At 47.2% G+C, this 21296-nt stretch overlaps 1 protein-coding gene across 2 annotated transcripts in view; it reads right to left on the reverse strand.

Annotated features, from left to right (window-relative positions):
- The window catches only part of TMC8 (transmembrane channel like 8), a 59058-nt gene that overhangs the window by 28407 nt on the left and 9355 nt on the right, over nucleotides 1-21296 (reverse strand). Inside the window, exons 2-9 of one of the 2 annotated variants that reach the window (XM_073606935.1) lie at nucleotides 20964-21101; nucleotides 15144-15286; nucleotides 13096-13236; nucleotides 12423-12493; nucleotides 11274-11413; nucleotides 4310-4457; nucleotides 2014-2184; nucleotides 526-677 (exon numbers count right to left, since the gene is read on the reverse strand). In XM_073606935.1, coding sequence (XP_073463036.1) covers nucleotides 526-677; nucleotides 2014-2184; nucleotides 4310-4457; nucleotides 11274-11413; nucleotides 12423-12493; nucleotides 13096-13236; nucleotides 15144-15286; nucleotides 20964-21079 — 1082 coding nt within the window. In that variant the 5' untranslated portion in view covers nucleotides 21080-21101. Of the gene's footprint in view, nucleotides 1-525; nucleotides 678-2013; nucleotides 2185-4309; nucleotides 4458-11273; nucleotides 11414-12422; nucleotides 12497-13095; nucleotides 13237-15143; nucleotides 15287-20963; nucleotides 21102-21296 lie in introns of both variants that reach the window. The other variant, XM_073606934.1, reaches the window with a different exon arrangement.

Consider the following 21296-nt stretch of genomic DNA (forward strand, 5'->3'; position numbering starts at 1 on the left):
AAGAGTAATGAAGTGATGAGGTTGGTGGAAGGGTAAGGCGGTGGTGGGATAAATGGAAGGGTGATGCGGTGATGGGGTTGGTGGGAATGGTATTGTGGTGATGGGGTTGGTGGGAAGGATAACGAGATGATGGAGTTGGTGGGAAGGGTAATGAAGTGATGAGGTTGGTGGAAGGGTAAGGCGGTGGTGGGATAAATGGAAGGGTGATGCCGTAAAGAGGTTGGTGGGAACGGTGAGACGATGATGGGATTGGTGGGAAGGGTAAGGCGGTGATTCAACATCAAAGATAACATCACTGACAGTATGAGATCAGCGTAGCTCTCTGCGCTATTGTCCTATGAGCCCAGGCTGGAGACACGCTTCCGAGGGGTGTGTCTATGACAACCTGAGCTTACAGGAAGTGGGTTGAATGATGATGGCTATCATTCAATGAATACATTTGCAATTTTGTTTTGGAGAGGGCAGAGGTATGAATGTGGTTAGTATATGCGGTATAATGAATCTACAATCATTTGTATGACTGACCTGATAAGGGTGAGGGTGATCTCCACACGGGGTGACTGACCCTCAAATTTCACCAGCAGCATGAAGAACCGGGGCAAGATAAAGAGAACCAGCGAGATGACAATCGGGGCGAGAAACTGGATCACCAGTCCAGCAACTGGATTACCTGACTTCTGAAGGACAAAGAAAAGATAGTCACGTAGACAGGATGAAAAAAAGACCAACAAAAATAATTCAATATAATAAAACCCCTGAACCCACAGTTGATTCAGAGGAAGGTGAAAAAAAAAAAACCTATAAAATAAAGTCCAAATTCCTCTAACAAGCGAAAAATCCTTCCTAATCCCCAAAAGCAACTGGATCTTCCTTCTCTGGATCAACAGTCCAAGTTGCCTCTTCTTAAAGCCTGGTACACACTAATCATTTTTTTTTTTTCTGTTCAACCCAGCGGGACGGCCTCCAGCCAATGCCCGCTGATCGGCTGCTGATTTTCCTGATCTGCTTCTGTCGGACCGGCTGCCATACAAACGGGCCGAATGTCGGACGGTTTTTCATTGAACCGGCTATTGTCTCCCGACATTCAGCCCCTGTGTACTAGGCATAAGGGTGAATACATTTAGTCCAGTTAATCTTTCATCATAGCTGAGCTCCTCCGTGCCCCTTATTAACCCCTTCAGCCCCGGAAGGTTTTACCCCCTTCAAGACCAGGCCATTTTTCTTGCGATACGGCACTGCGCTACTTTAACTGACAATTGCGCGATCGTGCGACATTGCACACAAATAAAATTGATGTTCTTTTTTTCCTCCACAAATAGAGCTTTCTTTTTGGTGGTATTTGATCGCCTCTGCAGTTTTTATTTTTTTGCGCTATAAACAAAAAAAGCAACAATTTTGAGAAAAAAAAAATACATATTTTTTACTTTCTGTTATAAAACACATCCAATAAAAAAATGTCTTCAAAAATTTAGGCCAGTATGTATTCTGCTACACATTTGTGGTAAAACAAATCCCAAAAAGCGTATATTGATTGGTTTGCGCAAACGTTATAGGGTCTAAAACTATGGGATATTTTTATGGCATTTTTATTTATTTATTTATTTATTTTACTAGGAATGGTGGTGATCAGCGATTTTTATCGGGACTGCGACATTGCGGCGGACAAACCGGACACCTGACACTTTTTTGGGAACCAGTGACACTAAGACCCCTTTCACGCTGGAGGCGTTTTTCAGACGCGTTAGCGCTAAAAATAGCGCCTGAAAAATGCCTCATCTGTAATCCCAGTGTGAAAGCCCGAGTGTGGGCGCTGGGCTGGCAGGACGTCAAAAAAAGTCCTGCCAGCAGCATCTTTGAATACACTGCTCCTAAAGCTCTCCTGCCCATTGAAATCAATGAGCAGTGCCGCCAAAGCGCCTGCAAAGCTCCTCGGCAGCTGCGCTTTGCGGGCGCTTTTAACCCTTTTTTGGCCGCTAGCGGGGGGGTTGCTCTCAACTATTCTGCAGTACTTACCTGCTGATAATCCTGAGAGACACCAGTGGCAGCATATATACAATAGAATCCGCCCGCCATCATTGCCAGGATGACACAGTTCAGCAGGACACGAAGGATGAGGACACGCACCCTTTCATTAACAGACATTTGTGAGTTCTTCCAATACCAACACTCCTCTGCCAGGTGAGACTGAAAAGAAGGGAAAGCATTACACCAAAGACTTTCCAATAATCCGCCTTGTTCAAAAGACACAAAAATCTAAAAAATAATTATAAATACTGAATATAAAGCATGTACTTGTGTGAGGTATGTGTAGGGATTTGTTGCCCTCTACTGCCTGTATTTGTAATTAACTGGCTGCTTAATATCACAGAGTTAATTATGTATGTCACGTCCTGTCTCTGGGTTGCTGGGTAGGAAACCCCAGAGGAAGGAATTAGGGAGAGAAGGTCTGGCACCACATGTCCTTCCATGGAAGAGCTGCTGTTGAATCCAGACCAGAAGCAGGGATTATTTGGCAAGTGTTCCTGAGTTTGATAGTTTACAATTGCTGCCCATATCTTCTGGGTATATATAGTGTGTATATATTTAAAGACTAGTTACAGAAGTCTGCCCCCTTGTTGTTACCTCACATGCACTATGCCAGATAGTGAGGTTTGTGAAACAGTGTTTGTGTGTAGTGGACATCTTGCTGTATGTTAGTAGGTGAACCTGCTAATTGCAATGGATTTTTTTATGCAGCTCCTGTTATTCTACTTAACCCTGGCCCTTCAGGTCTGGGACTCTATAGTTAGTTTTAGCTTAGGGCTCAGTAACCACGTAGAAGAAAAATGCCGCTCCAAAAGCTCCAGACCCGTTGAGGGCACCCGCCCTATTGCAAACTTGCAGGTGCTGGCTCTGCTCAAGTTTAGAGGGAAGGAAAAAATTCATGGCCTAGACCAGTAGGTCTCCAAACTGCAGCCCAGGAGTCATTATTCCTTCCACTGACACCAACAATGCGGCGCTATTCCTTCCACTAATACCAATGATGGGGCACTATTCTTTCCACTGACACCAACAATGGGGCGCTATTCCTTCCACTGACAACAACAAAGGGGTGATGTTCCTCCCATTGACACCAACAATGGGGCGCTACTCTTTCTACTGACACCAACAATGGAACAGTATTCCTTCCACTGATACTAATCATGGGGCACTACTCCTTCTACTGACAAAAAACAATGGGGGCACTATTCCTTCCACTGACACCAATGATGGAGGACTAACACCTACAATGGGGTGCCATTCATCCAACTGATACCAACAACAGTGCACTACTCCTCCCACTGACACCAATTATTTATCCACCTAATACCAAAGATGGGGCATGGTTTACTCCCACTGGGCACAGTCCAGCCCCCCCTAAAGTCTGAAGGACAGTAAACTGGCATTTTGTGTAGAAAGTTTGGAGACCCCTGGCGCCTAGAGCCATGTTAGGCAACCGACGGCCCACATTTAGTTAGAGGTCCGGTTGCATGACAGATTAGATGCTTCTAGGGACTAAGAAACAGAATGGATAAGCTGACTCTGAATTCTAGTGTTACACCACGGTTTCTGCTGGTGAGAAGCTCCGTTCCAGGCTGGTTGGACAATGATTGGAGCATCTCCCCCACCATCACTGATTCTGTCTTCAGATGGATGCTTCATCATGATCATCTTCAGGGGGGCCCCTGCAACTGGACTTTGCTGCGGCCATCAATGGACGGATCTTTATTAATAACATTATATACCCGGGTATATGGGCACAATTCCACCAGAACTCCGATCGGGCCCTTTGCTGATAATATCCAATTTTTACATTGGTTATTAATCTCTTCCTATATAAAGCTTGTATTATTTCTACACTGGTGTACATCTACATATTTATGGTTAATGCTTTATGCTGGTTGCAGTGGTTCTTTTGCTCCCAATTACTTTGATTGGATTCTTGATAATTTCCCAGGAAGGGGATCCCCTCTATTCACAGAGGCAATGTCCTGGGTGGAGGCACTGCTAACTTTATTATCAATCCCACTTTTCCACTCAGCGAAGGTTCCGGTTCTCTTATGTAGCATAATATCCTGTGGGGAGGGCCATTTATCACCCCCCCACCTTTCCCCAGAAGAAGTCTACAAGGGTGCACAAGAAACAATATGAATATCATTAATGTAATTGCAAATAACACAGAAACCAACGAGAATCTTAATATCAAGATAACGATCGCTGATTTGTGTCTATAAACACCGACACGTTAAATCCTCCTGTGTTTAGCAAAATAATTCCACCCAAAGCTCACCTTTAAGTCATTGCTGAGGCTTCGCTGCTTAAGCAATGACGTCCCAGCTCCTCGTACACAGAAATCCCAACCTGCAAACACTCGGGTGCTGATGGGGGTCCGGTAGTCTCGAGTCCGAATTCGTCTTTGTGTTATCCCTTTCACTGTGCTGAGACGACAAAAGGACAGAAAACTAAATGTAACGATTAACAGGCTTTAATGTGCAAAATTCCGTATTTCACTAAGATTGCTCTATATAGACGCTGAAAGATGAATTCTTATTGGTTGCTTTTAGCACAAAGAGCCCTATAAGGCTGGCTTTACATTGGACAGATATCCCTTTAAAGTTTGAGTTCCACACAAGAGTGGAACTTCCTCTTATCTGATCCTCCCCTCCGATACCACATTTGGCACCTTTCAGTGGGAGGGGGGAGCGGGTACCCGTTTTTGACAGTTACCCTGGCCCCAGTTCTAGTCGCACCTCGCTCACAAGTTCGGCCCCCTCCTCCTTCCCCCGCTGCCAGGCCAGTAAAAAAGCGCAGCGCGCTTTGAGCATGCACAGTACGGACCCTGCTGTGAAACCGCAAGGTTTCACTGCCAGGTTCCCTCACCGTCAATGGTGGCGGCACCACCCGGCAGACGATGGAAACATCGGCTGGGGTGCCGACATCGCTGGGTTCCAGGACAGGTAAGTGTCCTATTATTAAAAGTCAGCAGCTACAGTGTGTGTAGCTGCTGACCTAATTTTTGGAGGGGGTGGGTGGGGGCAGAAAACCACTTTAAGAGGGAGACATCTGCTTATTCCTGCCCAACGTTACTGACCACCAGAACCTTTGACGTTCCTTGGCCAGTGCTTGAAAAAACCGGACAGTTGGCTATATAAGATGAGGATCTCCTCTGCTCCCTAAAATATCATGGGGGCACACAAAGAAGAGGAGGAGCCAAGAGCTTTAACCCTGAATGACGGCCCTAGAATTATTGCTCTCCATTTGTGATGATACCTAACATGTGTGGTGCAAATTCTCTCATCCGAAGTGCCTGTCATCATCCTAGGTGACTTTAACATTTCAATCAATGTTAATAATGCTACCACTTCTAAACTACTCAACCTAACCCCCTCTTTTAACCCAACACAATGGACACAAACCACCACTCACTCCAACGGCAACGCTCTCGACCTTGTATTCTCCCATCGTTGCACTCCCTGCAATCTCTCTAACGCACCCTTTCCTCTCTCTGATCACAACCTTATCTGTATCACACTCTCCTTGTCTCCTACATCCCATGCTGCCAACCCACAAACCACTAACCGCAGGAAGCTTCGCAACCTCAAACCTTCCCTTCTTCACGCTACTGATGGCCTTTATGACAAAATCGCACCCCTGTCCTGCCCAGACCTAACCACTTCCATCTACAACACCACGTTGTCATCCTCCCTAGACGTACTTGCTCCTCTTTCTACACGCAGACAGTAGCGTTGCTATGGGGGTGCGGCCCGCACCCGGGTGACACCCGCCAGAGGCTGACACCTGGCTCAGACTGGCACCGGCGCCGCATTGAGAGGGGCGCCGCCGCCTTGGCTCCCTCCTTCCCTTCCAGGATCTCCTCTCCTCTGCTCCATGCGATGTGCGGGGAGAGTGGGGGAGGCAGAAATAGACTGGCTGCCCGGGATCCGACCGTCCCCACACACACCTCCACATGGCGCGGCCGCGGCTGCACTCACTGCAGCTTCCTCCTTGGCTGAGTTGACTTGGCTCTGACGTGTACACAGGCAGGGAGGAAGACCTGAGGATGTGGAGGGACACCATCCATACTACAGCACCTGCCCTGAGGTATGCAACAGGAGTGTTGCAGAGGAGGGGGACATAGTGGTTGGGGGCATTGGCAGGTAACAATTATGCTGCCAGGAGTGCTTTTAGGGGGGTTAGAGAATAGGTGCTAGGGGGTACTCTTTGTTTTGGGATGGAGAGGACTTGTACTAGAAGTAGGAGGGGGCAGATTTGAAGTTTGACCCCCCCCCAGCGCAATTCCTCTCCCCTCCCAAAGCACCCCCTAGCACATATCCTTTCACCCCCCCCCCAAATCAAAGATCCTATCTCGGATCCATCCACCCCCCAAATCCCATTCTGGCTCCATCCACCCCCTAATCCCATCCAGCTCCACCCACCCACCCACTGATCCCATACGTACTCATCCATCCAGCTGATCCCAAACGCGCTCATCCATCCCCCTGATCCCATACCCGCTCATCCATCCCCCTGATCCCATACCCGCTCATCCATCCCCCTGATCCCATACCCGCTCATCCATCCCCCTGATCCCATACCCGCGCATCCATCCCCCTTGATCCTGATCCCATCCCCGCTCCATCCATCCCCCAATCCCATACCCGCTCATCCATCCCCCCGATCCCATTCCGGCTCCATCCATCCCCCCTGATCCCAACCCAGCTTCATCCATCCCCCCTGATCCCATTCCGTCTCCATCCATCCCCCCAATCCCATTCCGGCTTCATCCATCCCCCTGATCCCATACCTGCTCCATCCATCCCCCCTGATCCCATCCCCAATGCCATCCCGGCTCCATCTATTCCCCCAATCCCATCCCCGCTCTATCCATTCCCCTGATCACATCCTGGCTCTATTCATTCCCCCCATCCCTTCCCAGCTCCACCCAGCCCCCGATCCCATACCCGCTCCAGCCACCCCCCCTGATCCCATCCCATCTCCATCCATCCCCCCGATCCTATTCCGGCTTCTTCAGTCCCCCTGATCCCATACCTGCTCCATCCATCCCCCCTGATCCCATCCCCAATCCCATCCCGGCTCCATCTATTTCCCCGATCCCATCCCCGCTCTATCCATTCCCCCAATCACATCCTGGCTCCATTCATTCCCCCCATCCCTTCCCAGCTCCACCCAGCCCCCGATCCCATACCCGCTCCAGCCATCCCCCCTGATCCTGATCCCATCCCGGCTCCATCCATCTCCTCAATCCCATCCTGGCTCCATACATCCCCCCCTGATCCCATACCCACTCCATCCATCCCCCCTCATCCTATCCCCACGTCATCCACCCCCCTGATCCCATCCGTGCGCCATCCTTCCCCCTGATCCAATTCCGGCTCCATCCATCCCCCCAATCACATCCCAGCTCCATCTATTGTGGTAGGTTAAGGGGGGGGGGAGAACCACACCGACCCACTAGCCTGCTTAGTGCCGGGGGGTGGGGGGGTGACACCATGTATTACCGCACCAGGTGACATCAACCCTAGTGACGCCACTGCACGCAGAACCGGGCCCCATCTGCCACAACCCTGGCAAACAGACGACACCAGAAGTCTCAAGAGACACAGCCGTGCTCTTGAGCGAGCATGGCGTAAATCTAAATCCCTGCAAGATTTTACCCTCTACAAATCTGCCCTTCTCAAATACAACTCCTGCCTCCACACTGCTAAACAAACCTATTACAACACTCTCATCAAAACCCTCTCATCCAAACCTCGTCAACTCTTTTCTACCCTTAATTCCTTACTTCACCCCCCACTGCCCCCACCCACCAACTTGCTTACCGCTCAACATATTGCCAACCACTTCAATAGCAAAATCAACACAATTCGCAAGGAGATATCCAGCATTCAAATTCCTCCCCTACCCAACATATCAGGTCCAACACCACACTCAATACTCTAATCCTTTTGCCCAGTTACCACAGAAGAAGTTGATAAACTCCTCTCCATGGCCTACCTCACTACCTGTCTCCTGGACCCTGTCCCCTCTCAATTACTGCGACCACCTTCCCACTCTATCCTCAACTCCCTAACCCACATCTTCAACCTCTCCCTCTCCTCCGGCACCTTTCCTTCCCTGCTCAAACATGCACTGGTTACCCCCATACTCAAAAAACCCTCACTAGACCCCACCTGTTTGAATAACTTAAGACCTATCTCCCTGCTCCCGTTTGCCTCTAAGCTCATCGAACGCCTTGTTCATGACCAAATGAGTCGCTACCTCACGGACAACAACCTTCTCGACCCCCTACAGTCTGGCTTCCGCCTACAACATTCTACTGAAACTGCCCTACTAAAAATCACCAATGACCTAATAACTGCCAAAACCAATGGCCACTACTCCATACTCATACTTTTAGACCTCTCTGCTGCCTTTGACACAGTTGACCACCTGCTCCTCCTCAGCAAATTACACTCCCTTGGCCTCCGGAATTCTGCATTATCCTGGTTCTCCTCCTACCTATCTCAGCACACTTTTAGTGTCACTTACAACTCCATCTCCTCCGCTCCCCTTCCTCTTTCTGTTGGGGTACCCCAAGGCTCCGTCCTTGGGCCTATCCTTTTCTCACTCTATACCTCTTCCCTGGGCCAGTTGATAACCTCCCATGGCTTTCAATACCACCTCTATGCTGACGATACACAGATCTATCTCTCCACTCCTCAACACACCCCCTCTATCTCCTCACGGATCTCAAACTTGCTGAATGACATATCGGTATGGATGTCACACCACTTCCTCAAACTTAATCTTTCGAAATCTGAGCTTGTTATATTTCCTCCTTCACGGTCCCCCTCATGTGACTTCACCATTAATATCAACAACACAACCATTGGTCCCTCCACACATGCCAGGGTGCTGGGTGTAATCCTTGACTCTGATCTCTCCTTCAGCCCCCACATCCAATCACTGGCTAAATCCTGCCGCCTTAACCTCCGCAACATCTCCAGAATTCGACCCTTCCTGACTAATGACACCACAAAGCAACTTATTCACTCCTTGATTATTTCCCGCCTTGACTACTGCAACTCTCTCCTTAATGGCCTACCCTTAAGCAAGCTATCCACCCTTCAGTCTATTATGAATGCTGCTGCTAGACTAATACACCTCACTAATCGATCCGTGACTGCTGCTCCTCTCTGCCAATCCCTTCACTGGTTTCCCCTACCCCACCATGTAAAATTCAAAATGCTAACCATAACATACAAGGCCATTCACAACATCGCCCCCATCTACATCACCAACCTCATCTGCAGATATCGCCCAAATCGCCCCCTCCGCTCCTCCCAGGACCTCCTGCTCTCTAGCTCCCTTGTTACCTCCTCCCATGCTCGCCTTCAGGACTTCTCCAGAGCCTCTTCCATCCTCTGGAATTCCCTGCCCCAGTATGTCCGATCAGCCCCTACCCTGTCCACCTTTAGGAGATCCCTGAAAACTCATTTATTCAGAGAAGCCTATCCCACACCCACATAACAACTGTCCCCGAGCCCCCCCTCATCAAATCATTCTTTGAAGCTATTACCTTTTGTACCATCACCCCCTCCCTTTAGAATGTAAGCTCTACGAGCCGGGCCCTCCTTTACCTTTTGTATTGAACTGTACTGTAATTGTGTTGTCCCCCTTATACATTGTAAAGCTCTGCGTAAACTGTTGGCGCTATATAAATCTCGTATAATAATAACAATAATAAGAAAAAATTATGTTTATATACACATGCATGCCCTACACTGAGTTTTTTATATGGGTTGTGTGCCAGGGATACAGGGTGCTTTAAAAAAAAAATGTAATTATTTTTTATTTTATTTTATACAATTCTTTTTTTATTTTTTATTTTTTTACACTTTTTTTTTCACCCCCCAATGTCTATCCTGCTGTCAGGATGCGCATGCCAGCAAACAAGATAACTCATCTGAGCATTCTGGGCATAAGCTAAGACATATTCCCTTTTATGCTCGTAAGAATTGGGCACTGGCTAATAAATATGCGCATGAGTGAACACGCGTGCGCACACACGAGCCGGCGCGTGCATCTGTGACAGATGCTGGCGCCAAACGGACTATTTAAACTCAGCCAGTGCTCAGGATCGGTGCTGCTTTGTCTTCAGCCTCCTGTGTATCTTTGATCCTGTGAACCTGCATCCTGCTTCCAGTTGCTGACCTGGCATGTCTTGACCATTCTTTGAACTCCACCTGCATCGATCTCGGCTAGTCCCCTGACCCCGCTTCTGTCTGCTCCTTGGCTTCTGTTCCACTGAATGGTTCCAGACCCGACTTGCCTCCTGACCACGTTCCTGTTTGTGCCCTGTACCCGGTCCATCCCATCTGTGTATGACCCGGCCTGCCTGACCTTGCTACCCTGCCTGCTGTCAGCAGCACCAGCTGCCTGCCTACTTGCTGAAGCCATCTGACGGCTTCTTCAGCCCAGCGAGGACACCTGTCCTGCTGCTAGCAAGACTTCCAGGCACTCGTGCCACTCTGCACTCCTGCGCCTCCTATCTACACTATCAGAGGCCCCGAGTCAGAGGTGTCAGAGAGGCCTTCCCCATCATATGAAGCTCTGCTACCAGGTACGTGATACTTGCCCTCCAATTTAACTTTATTGCTATCATAAGCCCTTTTGGGCAGTGAGAGGTACGCTTTATGGAGATTATCAGGGGTCTATTAGACCCCTGATCCCTTCTCTGCCCTTCAAAGCATCTGATCAAGCACAGATGTGTTTGATTGGCTGTTTCCCTGGCTGTATCTGCTAGGGAAAGATCTGAAACTGATAGTGACAATTTCAAAATCCTCAACCCTTTTGGCTTCATTAGTCACAGAGGAGATGGGGGAAAGCATGTTCCTCCATCTCCTCTGTGTGCAGGTGACACAACCGGTGGAACAGGAGAGCCTAGGAATGGCAGCACTGTAAAAGTGATCGGGTTGCTGTAAAGCTCTCGTATCACTATTACAGTAAAGCTGATTGCTGGCTGAAAAATATAATACCAGGATATGGTAATAATCGCCTGTTTAGTCTGTGTATATATATATATATATATATATACCCTATCAGCAGCAAACGGTTAAATTCTCCAATCACATGTGAGGAAGCGCAGCCACCCCCACTTGGTTTGAAGAAGTAAATGACTGAAGACAGAGAAGGTGGTAAACATCTGCCTACGAAGGGCTTGTTGGCAACTTTGATTATAAATAGGATCCTACCTCTGCAGGAGGCCGAGTCCACACATAGACAAGAAGAAGAGAGGGGTGAGCAGGTAAGCCACCTGGGTATTGAATGAGGAATCTGATCCCGTCATCTCACTGTAATGTCCATAGAAAAGGTAAGTGTCTTCCATGAAGCCCTGAAGGATAAGAGATCAGACAATGATTTACTTTATAGACATAGCTGTGCACAGCCTATTGCATTAGGGTGTGCACCCCACAACTCAAACACTTGTGTGTGTGTGTGTGTGTGGGGGGGGGGGGGGGGTAAGAGAGAGAGGAGGGTGGGGGGGGGTAAGAGATAGGGGAGGGGGGGTAAGAGAGAGGAGAGGGTGAGGGGTAAGAGAGTTGGAGAGGGTGAGGGGTAAGAGAGAGAGGAGGGTGAGGGGGGTAAGAGAGAGAGAGGGGATGAGAGAGAGGGGGGGTGAGAGAGAGAGAGAGAGAGAGAGAGAGAGAGAGGACCTCACAAATGCGCTTCTGGAAGAATGGTCAAACATTCCCATAGACACACTCCTAAACCTTGTGGACGGCCCTCCCAGAAGAGTTGAAGCTGTTATAGCTGCAAAGGGCGGAGCCAACTCCATATTGAACCCTACGGACTAAGACTGGGATGCCATTAAAGTTCATGTGCGTGTAAAGGCAGGTGTCCCAATACTTTTGGCAATATAGTGTACTTTTGCTAATAGGTGTCCCTCATTACTATCTCAAAAAGTTGAGAGGTGTGTTCATCCAATCGCCACATTAGCGGCCTATAAAATCCACACCATCCACACCTCTGTTAAAGTACACCTGCCATTAGAGAAGTACAGGACATCCAAAACTGATTTTTTTTATAGGTTTGGATAAAGTTTTAGGAATTCTTACAAGTCTTGATCAAAAGTCGCTAATAAACCTCTAAGATGAGAAGATATCTCCTCTCCATATAGCACAGATGGCTCCTAATCCTTTCCTAAAGTCATAAATTCACTGTAACATCTTTATATACAGTATATTGGGGGGTGGGGTGGGGGTTGGGTTATTGTAATATGTATATGGGAGTGCGGTGTGTAATTAATTTTTTTATTTTTTAGTGAAGGCAAGTCATCCACATTCATGGAACGGCACCATCTATTGCCTTAGTACGGGGATTTATTGATTGATGTCACCCACTTCTCCGGTGAAGACGTCCAGTAGAGCGTGAAAGGATCTAATGGGAAGGGAAGTCACGTTTCCACGAGGTGCTGCTGGGAAGAGAATGAAAAAATATAAAGACAGTATCAAATTTATATCATAAAAGGCCTCAAAAATATCTTTAAGAGGATCCCTTTGTGTCGGCCACATCAACATGACATTTAGACTATTCAAGGAGGATTCTGATTGGCTGTTAAGGACAGGTAATCTTAGCTACAACCAGGGGCATGGATTAGGGGGTACCACCAGTTCTCCTGTATGGGGCCCAGGCCAGTAGGGGGGCCCAGGCCAGTAGGGGGGCCCAGGCAACTGGGTAATTTGGATGTCCAGGCCCCCCCACCTGTTTTTATTAGCCCCACCCACCCCCATAATGCTGCCATCCTCCCCTTTCCACTGGCAGCTGCAAGGAAACAATAGGATCCTTCAGGATGGAGAGTGGTGGAAAAATCCAGTAAATATGCCGCATTTATCAGCGCCTTCCTTTCCTGAATGAACGCATTGAGTGATTGGTACTGATCACTCATATTGTTCATTCATAACTGAAGCATAGTAAACAGTGTTTTTTTGGGGGGTTGGCTGTGTAGGGCCCCCCATGGTTTCTAACAGCAGTCCTGGCTACAACAATCCTCTACACAAGAGAAAGACCTCCTACCATGAAGACGGTGAGTGGAGCCATTGAGAAGCGCGGTGGGAATGATGACCAGGCCGGTGGTAAGGAGAAATGACATGAAATTCAGCAGCATCAAGAAACGCAGGAAGGAGAAATAGGAGCTAATACTGGAACCGAACTTCCCTGGTGCATGATGGGAAAATATGATATTTTTGGTTGGGTTAATTCAATCTAAATTGTAACTGAATGACAATACGTTTATTAACACTTTGTGTTACATTAACAACATTCATGTTCTTTCTTAAAAATAATACTGCTTTCACCTATTTTTTTTTTACCTCCTTTGCTACATTCCAGTGCTGCTAATCTCTTATGGCCTTATTTAGCCACTTCCTGTCTACAGGAGCCCCACCATCATATCTTTGCTCTGATTGGGTTTTCTGGTGCCCAGTGAGCTTTGACACGGATGCTTATAGGCCTGCCAGCGCTTGGCATGCTCCAGAACTCAGTGGAAGTCTACACGGTTAGTTCAGGAGCGATGGTGGATCGGCTCTTGCTCCTGTATAGGTAGACCCTAAAAATAGTCTTTATTGGCCACGTCTGCACCCGTCACATAGCCCCCTACTTCCCCCCTCCCCAGGCACCTCTCCCCCATCAACCACTCCTCTACCAGTTGCGTCTCTACCAGTCACCCCCCTCAGGGACCTCTTATTCCATCAACCGCTCCCTTATTGGCCATGTTCTCACCAGTCACACAGCCTTCCCTCCTTCCTTTCCCTCCCCTGCCACCTCTCCCCATCACCTACTCCTCTACCAGTTGTGCCCCCACCAGTCACACCGGCTTCCCAGGGATCTCTTCTTCCATCAACTACTCCTTTTTTGGCCATGTCTCCACCAGTCACACACTTCCTTTCCACCGGGCTTCTTTTCCCCATCAAAAAATCCTCTACCAGTTGTGCCCCCGCCACTTGCACCGGCTCACCAGGGACCTCTTCTTTCAGCTACAGCTTCTTTATTGGCTCTGTCTCCACCAGTCACACAGCCCCCCCCCACTTCCTTTCCACCGGGCTTCTTTACCCCATCAACGAATCCTCTACCAGTTGTGCCCCCACCAGTTGCACTGGCTGCCCAGGGACCTCTTCTTTCACCAACCGCTCCTTTATTGGCCATGTCCCCACCAGTCACACATCTGCTCTCCTTCCTTTCTCCCCCATCAACCACTCCTCTACCAGTTTTGCTAGTCGCACCGGCGCTCCAAGAGACCTCTTCTTTCAGCAACAGCTTCTTTATTGGCTATGTCTCCACCAGTCACATAGCTCCCCACTACTTCCTTTCCGCCGGGCACCTCTCCCCCATCAAAGACTCCTCTACCACTTGTGACCCCACCAGTCACACCGGCTCCCCAGTGACCTCTTCTCCCATCAACTGCTCAAATACTTACTGTGTCCCCACCAGTCGCACAGCTACCCCCCTGGCACCTCTCCCGCCCCCCGAGCAACTCTCTCCCAAAAAACACTCCTCTACCAGCCATGTCCCCACCAGGCACACAACCCCATCCCCTTTTCTTCTCCTGAGCAACTCTCCCTCATCAACTGCTCCTCTACCACCCATGTCCCCACCAGTTATACCACCTTCTCACTCTGGGCACCTCTCCCCCATCCTCGACAGGCTGTATCCCACCAGTCACAAAGTCCCACCCCCTTACCCCTGGACAACTCTCCCCCATCAACTGTTTCTCTTCCAGCCATGTCCCCACTTGTCATACCCTCCTTTGCCCCAGGCACATCCCCCCTATGAACCATTCCTCTACCAGTTGTGTTCCCACCAGTCACATTGGTTATTGGTTGAACTAGATGGACTTGTGTGTTTTTTTCAAACTTGCTAAATATATAACTATATGTCCCCCACCAGTCACCTCTGGAGTTAGTGCTTTGTGAAGCAAAAAATTCTTTCTGGATTGTGATTTTACTGGCTGCATACTTCTCCTGTGCCAGGCAATTATAATTTTCAGAAAGAGACTATCAATAGCCAAAAATGTATTTTCTCCCAGTTCAGCCTTCTTTTAATATTTACTGTGTTTGGTCTCTCACCTCTGATGGTGATAAGTGTCTTCTGCCACAGCTTCATCGTTGCCAGGATCTGAAGGCTTTTGGCCCAGGCAGGACGCAGACATGAGCAATTTTTTTGGGTAAAGGGAATCCAGAATCTAGTACTTCCAGTCTGCTGAGCCTCCCTGTGCACAGAAAAAACAGTCTGCAGTTGTATAAAACAATTCACAAATGTTGACGAGTCTACAGTTTTCCAAGACTGCAGTTATATAGGTCAAAAGGAGCCTCAAATCTGGACTTCTTCCCACCATTCCCAAACTGCCTGAACATCTCCCCTAACCATTCCTAGTGCCTAAGGGCCCATGCACACTGGCTTAAAAAAATGGCAGTGCTCTTGGCAGAAAAAAAAAAACAGCTAATGTTGAGTGTTTTTGTACTAGCGTTTATGAGCGTTTAGCAGCGTTTAGGAGCGTTTAGCATTTTTTTTTCTGCCAGGAAACCGCTCTCAATAACGCAAAACAGAATAATCTTTTTTCTAACTCTAAACGCTGAGCTTAAAATATTAACCTAATGTGCATGGACACATAGGAAAACATTAGTTGCTTCTACAGCCAAAACGCTAAACTCCTCTAGGAGCAGTGTGCATGGAGTGTAAGCCGGTGTACATGGACCTTAAAACATTTTAATATCTGAGCTCCATGTAGCACATACTGCATACAAGATTTTGTGTTTGCATTAGTAACTCCTGCCCTCTGCTTCCTTCCCTGTTTCAGCAGCCAGGCTGGGCAATTCTACTGTCAGCTTGACCTGTTTTTATGAGCGGTGGTTAATCACCGGAAAGGTAAGGCTGCTGGTGGAAGTGGGTGTAATGAGTGAAGGTTCTCATGTATCCAGGTCATGGTATATCTAGTAGTAGTTGGTCAGGTCACATTCAGTTAGACTTGATCTGCAACATTGAATATATTTCATAGCTTCTCCAATCCACTTCTTCCCATCTAATAAGTGTCTGGAAGATACCCCAGCATTTATCTAAACACTAGATGCTGATTGTCCAAGAACAGGATGGGAGATTTAACAGTTGTTGACCCCGCGTTCTAGTTACTGTACATCTTCCAATCCTTGGTGTCAGAGGGTCTGCATAGGTGTTAACTGCTCAATTTACATGGCCGAAGATGCAAATTGTTGTCAGATCGCTAGGGTAGGAATGTTAAAATGGTTTTATGAAGGATAGATGGTGTCCACAACTTTCACACTTCCCATCCTGTTCTTGGACACTCAACATCTACACCAGGGTTTCTCAACCAGGGTTCCTCCAGAGGTTGCTGGGGGTTCACTAGTTCCTTGGAGAAGCTATGAAATGTTTTCAACATTACAGAACAAGTCCGGCTAAATAGAGGGAATAAGGTTTCTCCACAGGATTGTTGGGCTTGCTGCCTATGAGAAGGGTGAGGAGTCCTGGCAAGCAAAGCTGACACTTCTTTGTAACGAGAGTCTCCAGCTGAAGTAGTCAGGACATCTTAAGTAATTGTTTCTGCAATAACTGCACATCTTCCATTACCTGGTAATCCCATATTCTGTATGTATTTAGTCACGGTTCACATGCTACATGAACATGAGTAAAGATATTTTGCACACATATGATAGTTGCACACACTTCCTGTTTTTCTTTTTTTTTTACATCAGAAAAGAAGTAAAACAGGAACACAAAAGCCACATATACCCCAAGCATCTACATTTAGTGTCATACACTATATTATTAATTGAAACAGCAATACAAACCTGAAAAACCAAAAAAGGAACATTACCATCCTTATCTTATTAGCTACACTCAGGGACATACTTCCTATCTTAGGCACCAGCCTTCAATCGTATGACAACAAACAGTAAACAAAGGGACCTAACCTAGCTTATAAGTAACCTATCCATCACTAATTCTACCGGGCTCAGGCCTGGAGCGTCCAGCCATGGACCCCATAGGTTATCAAATTTATAGGGTCGTCCCCTATGCTGATATACAGTATGGATAATCTAAGGGTTTCCCCTATACGTTGTAACCATTCTTTGTGGGAAGAGGAGTCGGTAGACTTCCATTTTGTAAGTATTACTCTTCTGGCTTAAAAGAGAGTTTTAGCAACAGCCTCACGTGTGGAAGCTTGTAATGGAAAGTCATCCAAAATGCCCTGAAGGCAGGGTTTAGGGCAGGGGTCTCAAACTGGTGGCCCTCCAGCTGTTGCAGAACTACAATTCCCATGAGGCATTGCAAGGCTGACAGTTACAAGCAGGGCTCCCATAGGCAGAGGCATGATGGGACTTGTAGTTCCCCAACAGCTGGAGGGCCGCCAGTTTGAGACCCCTGGTTTAGGGTCTAGTGGTATAGGGTCTGGAACACTAAATTTATGGTGTTCAATACTCCCATTAAAGATGCAGTTTCGGACACCTCCGGGTTAGGTGACTTAGATCTCCATGATCTCTTAAACACTTGCCACAGGTAGGGGAGCCTAAGATACAGATCTTATGTAGCCTGGCCAGGGTGAAGCACAATCTTCCTTTACCATTGAGTTTTTCGGTTTCATTTCCCCTCCTTACAGTACAGAAACTGTTCACACCCAAGTGACAGTCTCTTTACTGGAACTTTATTCTGACACCTTGGCCAAGATCCTCAGATACTGCCAAACATGCACTGAGACAGTTGGATGATCTGTCATCGTTTAAAGATGCCGATAGTGACAGAGGGAGAGTCGTTTTTACAGTAAAAGGGTTCCTGAACAGGTTTGAGACTAATTGGAGATAGCTGGGTGTTCCACACAAACCCTGGGCAGGCCGTGGCCAATGAGGGTCAAAAGCAGTGGCTCTCAACCTGGGGGTCGGGACCCCCTCGGGGGTCGAATGACGATTTGCCAGGGGTCACGAATCCCGGCCTGTTCTGGAAGCCCGCACCGCTCTCCAGCCTTTTCTGCGGTCGCCCAGCAGGGGACAACCCACGCTATGAAAATAATTTTACTGTTAGGGGTCCCCAGAACTTGGGTCACGGCACTAGAAAGGTTGAGAACCACTGGTCTAAAGGATGGAGGTTACTGGGGTCACTGCAGACAGGAAGTTGGGTGAACCAGGCATTAGAGTTCTAAGTGTCTCTCTTGAAAAACAGGAGCAGTAGCAGGACAATACTCCCTTGATGCTGAATGGTGGGAAAAAGCACAGAAGGTACATATGCAAAACTCCACCCAGCAGGCGATGTCAACATTCAATCCATCAATGTTAACCCCTTCCTGGTGGAGAACAGGAAATTCAAATGACACTCAGTGGTGCAAATAATGAGGTAGCTCTGCCTCCTTGTGTTCTATCTGATTGAAATCAAAGTCCTCAGAAAGAGCAAGGGCTGCAGCAATGACTTGGAAATACTTCTTGATAACAGAACAGCTAACTTGTAACCCTAACACGGAACCCCATGCCCCCAGGTTACAGCCAAGCTGGCCATGCAACGCCCAAAACAACAGGATCTAAGTATGGCACTCCAAGTCTCCTCATGTGGAGACATTATGAAGCAGAGGCAGCATGGATATGCGGAAACTTAAGAAGAGGGTATTCAAGCCTGTGTGGCCCTACAGGAAGGCGCTATGACTAGACTGATGTCTCATGCCAATGACAAAGGGACTCTCTCTTGAGATACAGACAGATCTTGAACACTCAGGGAGCCTCCATGGCCCAAGCTGGATGACCAAAATAGCCAGGAGGCTGAATATTTTCTTTCTGTATCTCTGTGATGTCATGAAATACCCCAGCGGGGATAACGTCTTTGTTAAGCAACTTCAGTAAAGTGAGGGGGAAGCCCTAAATCACACGTTGGCTGAGTCTGCCACAACTCTTCATTAAGAACTCATTCTAAGTGCACCTATACTTGAGGACAATTGGAAAAAACTAGAAATGAAAGACCTTGTACATTTTGGGTCATGCAGGGTGGCTGTAAGGACTTAGATCACCATTATAAAGAATCTGTTTATTAGGAAAAGGCTGCTACTGGGCTGCTATCCACTGGGAAGAGGACCAGATGCTTATAAGACATGAAGAGGCATAGAGGACCAGATTGTTGTAGGGCATGAAGAGGCATAAAGGATCAGATGCTTATACAGTATGACATGAAGAGGCATATAGGACCAAATACTTTTAGGATATGAAGGGGCATATAGAACCAGGCGCTTATAAGACATGATGAGGTATAAAGAACCAGATGATTATAGGACACAAAGGGATATACAGGGCCAGATGCTTATAAGACATGAAGAGTCATGGGACCAAATTCTTTTAGAACACGAAGAGGAACATAGGACCAGAAGCTTATAGAACATGAAGTGGCATAAAGAACCAGATGCCTGTAGGACAGCCTTACTCAACCTTTTTACCTTGGAGGAACCCTTGAAATAATTTTCAGGTCTTGAGGAACCCCTGCAAAATGAATTAATCTGGGATCGGTGGGAATAATGCCCCTTACATTAGTGGTCCGTAGAAAGAAAGAAATCCTTACAGTTGTGGTCAGAACACCACACACAGCTAAATGTTGATTGGTGTCATACCACTTGTTTTGCCTTGTGGTGTTGGTCCTGGAACCATGGAGGCACCATAATCAGACACAGCTCAAGGTTCCTCTAATCATCTCTTGAGGAACCCTAGGGTTCCACTGAACCTTGGTTAAGAATCCCTGCTATAGGACATGAAGAGTTGTATGGGACCAGATGCTTATTGGACATGATGAATCATATGGGACCAGATTCTATAAGGACATGAAGAGGCGTATAGGACCAGATGCTTATAGGACATGAAGAGTCATATAGAACCAGATGCTTATAGGACATGAAGAGTCATATAGGACCCGATGCTTATAGGACATGAAAAGTCATATAGGACCAGATGCTTATAGGACATGAAGAGTCATATTGGACCAGATGCTTATAGGACATGAAGAGTCATATTCGACCAGATGCTTATAGGGCTTGAAGGGTCACACTGGACCAGATGCTTATAGGGCGTGAAGGGTCACACTGGACCAGATGCTTATAGGGCATGAAGAGTCATATGGGACCAGATTCTTTAAGAACATGAAGAGGCATATAGGACCAGATGCTTATAGGACATAAGGAGTCATATGGGACCAGATGCTTATAGGACATGAAGAGTCATATAGGACCAGATGCTTATAGGACATGAAGAGTCATATAGGACCAGATGCTTATAGGACATGAAGAGTCATATTGGACCAGATGCTTATAGGGCATGGAGAGTCATATTGGACCAGATGCTTATAGGGTGTGAAGGGTCACACTGGACCAGATGCTTATAGGGCATGAAGAGTCATATGGGACCAGATTCTTTAAGAACATGAAGAGGCATATAGGACCAGATGCTTATAGGACATAAGGAGTCATATGGGACCAGATGCTTATAGGACATGAAGAGTCATATTGGACCAGATGCTTATAAGTCTTGAAGAGTCATATGGGACCAGATGTTTATAGGACTAGATTCTCTAAGGACATGAAGAGGCATATAGGACCATATAACTAGACAGCCCCCTTCTACTTCTCTAAAGACTTTAAAGTCAACCAGATAAGGTAACGATACAGTAAAAGGCCAGCATGGGGAAGAAATATCCTTGACTTTAGTCTTCAATATTCATAGCCTTAATGAAGAACATTTTGGCATAAAGAGATACCTAAGTAAGAGGAAATCTACCCAACACTGCCTAAAACACTTTGCTGTGCACTGTTGGCTCCCTAACAGGTTCCCTGCCAGGGTTAAAGCAGTAAAATGTTGGTGATGCCCATCAGACCTGTATCAGAAATAATGAACATGGCCATATAAACCACATACCTCATACTCTGCTTCTCTCTCAAAGGGATCGGGTTGTCTCGGAGGTCACTATACTTGGCCTTTGTCTTCCTTGTTCTTGTTCCAGTGTTCCATTCCTCTGGTGGCTTGTCATTCATTTCACAAACTTGAGTCTATATCCTGTGTGCAAAGTTACATTCATATATTAATAGTACAGTCTACCAAAAAGTTCCTAAGCAGGATGGTAAAGCTGTCAACTTTGTAAGTAGTAGCTATTACCTTCCTATATGGCCAAAAGTTTGTGGACCTCTGACCGTCACTCTTATATGAGCTTGTTGGACATCCCATTCCAAAACCATGGCTATTAATTTGGAG

Source organism: Aquarana catesbeiana, linkage group LG12 (genome assembly GCF_042186555.1).
Source record: "Aquarana catesbeiana isolate 2022-GZ linkage group LG12, ASM4218655v1, whole genome shotgun sequence".
In the NCBI taxonomy this organism is placed as follows: domain Eukaryota; kingdom Metazoa; phylum Chordata; class Amphibia; order Anura; family Ranidae; genus Aquarana; species Aquarana catesbeiana.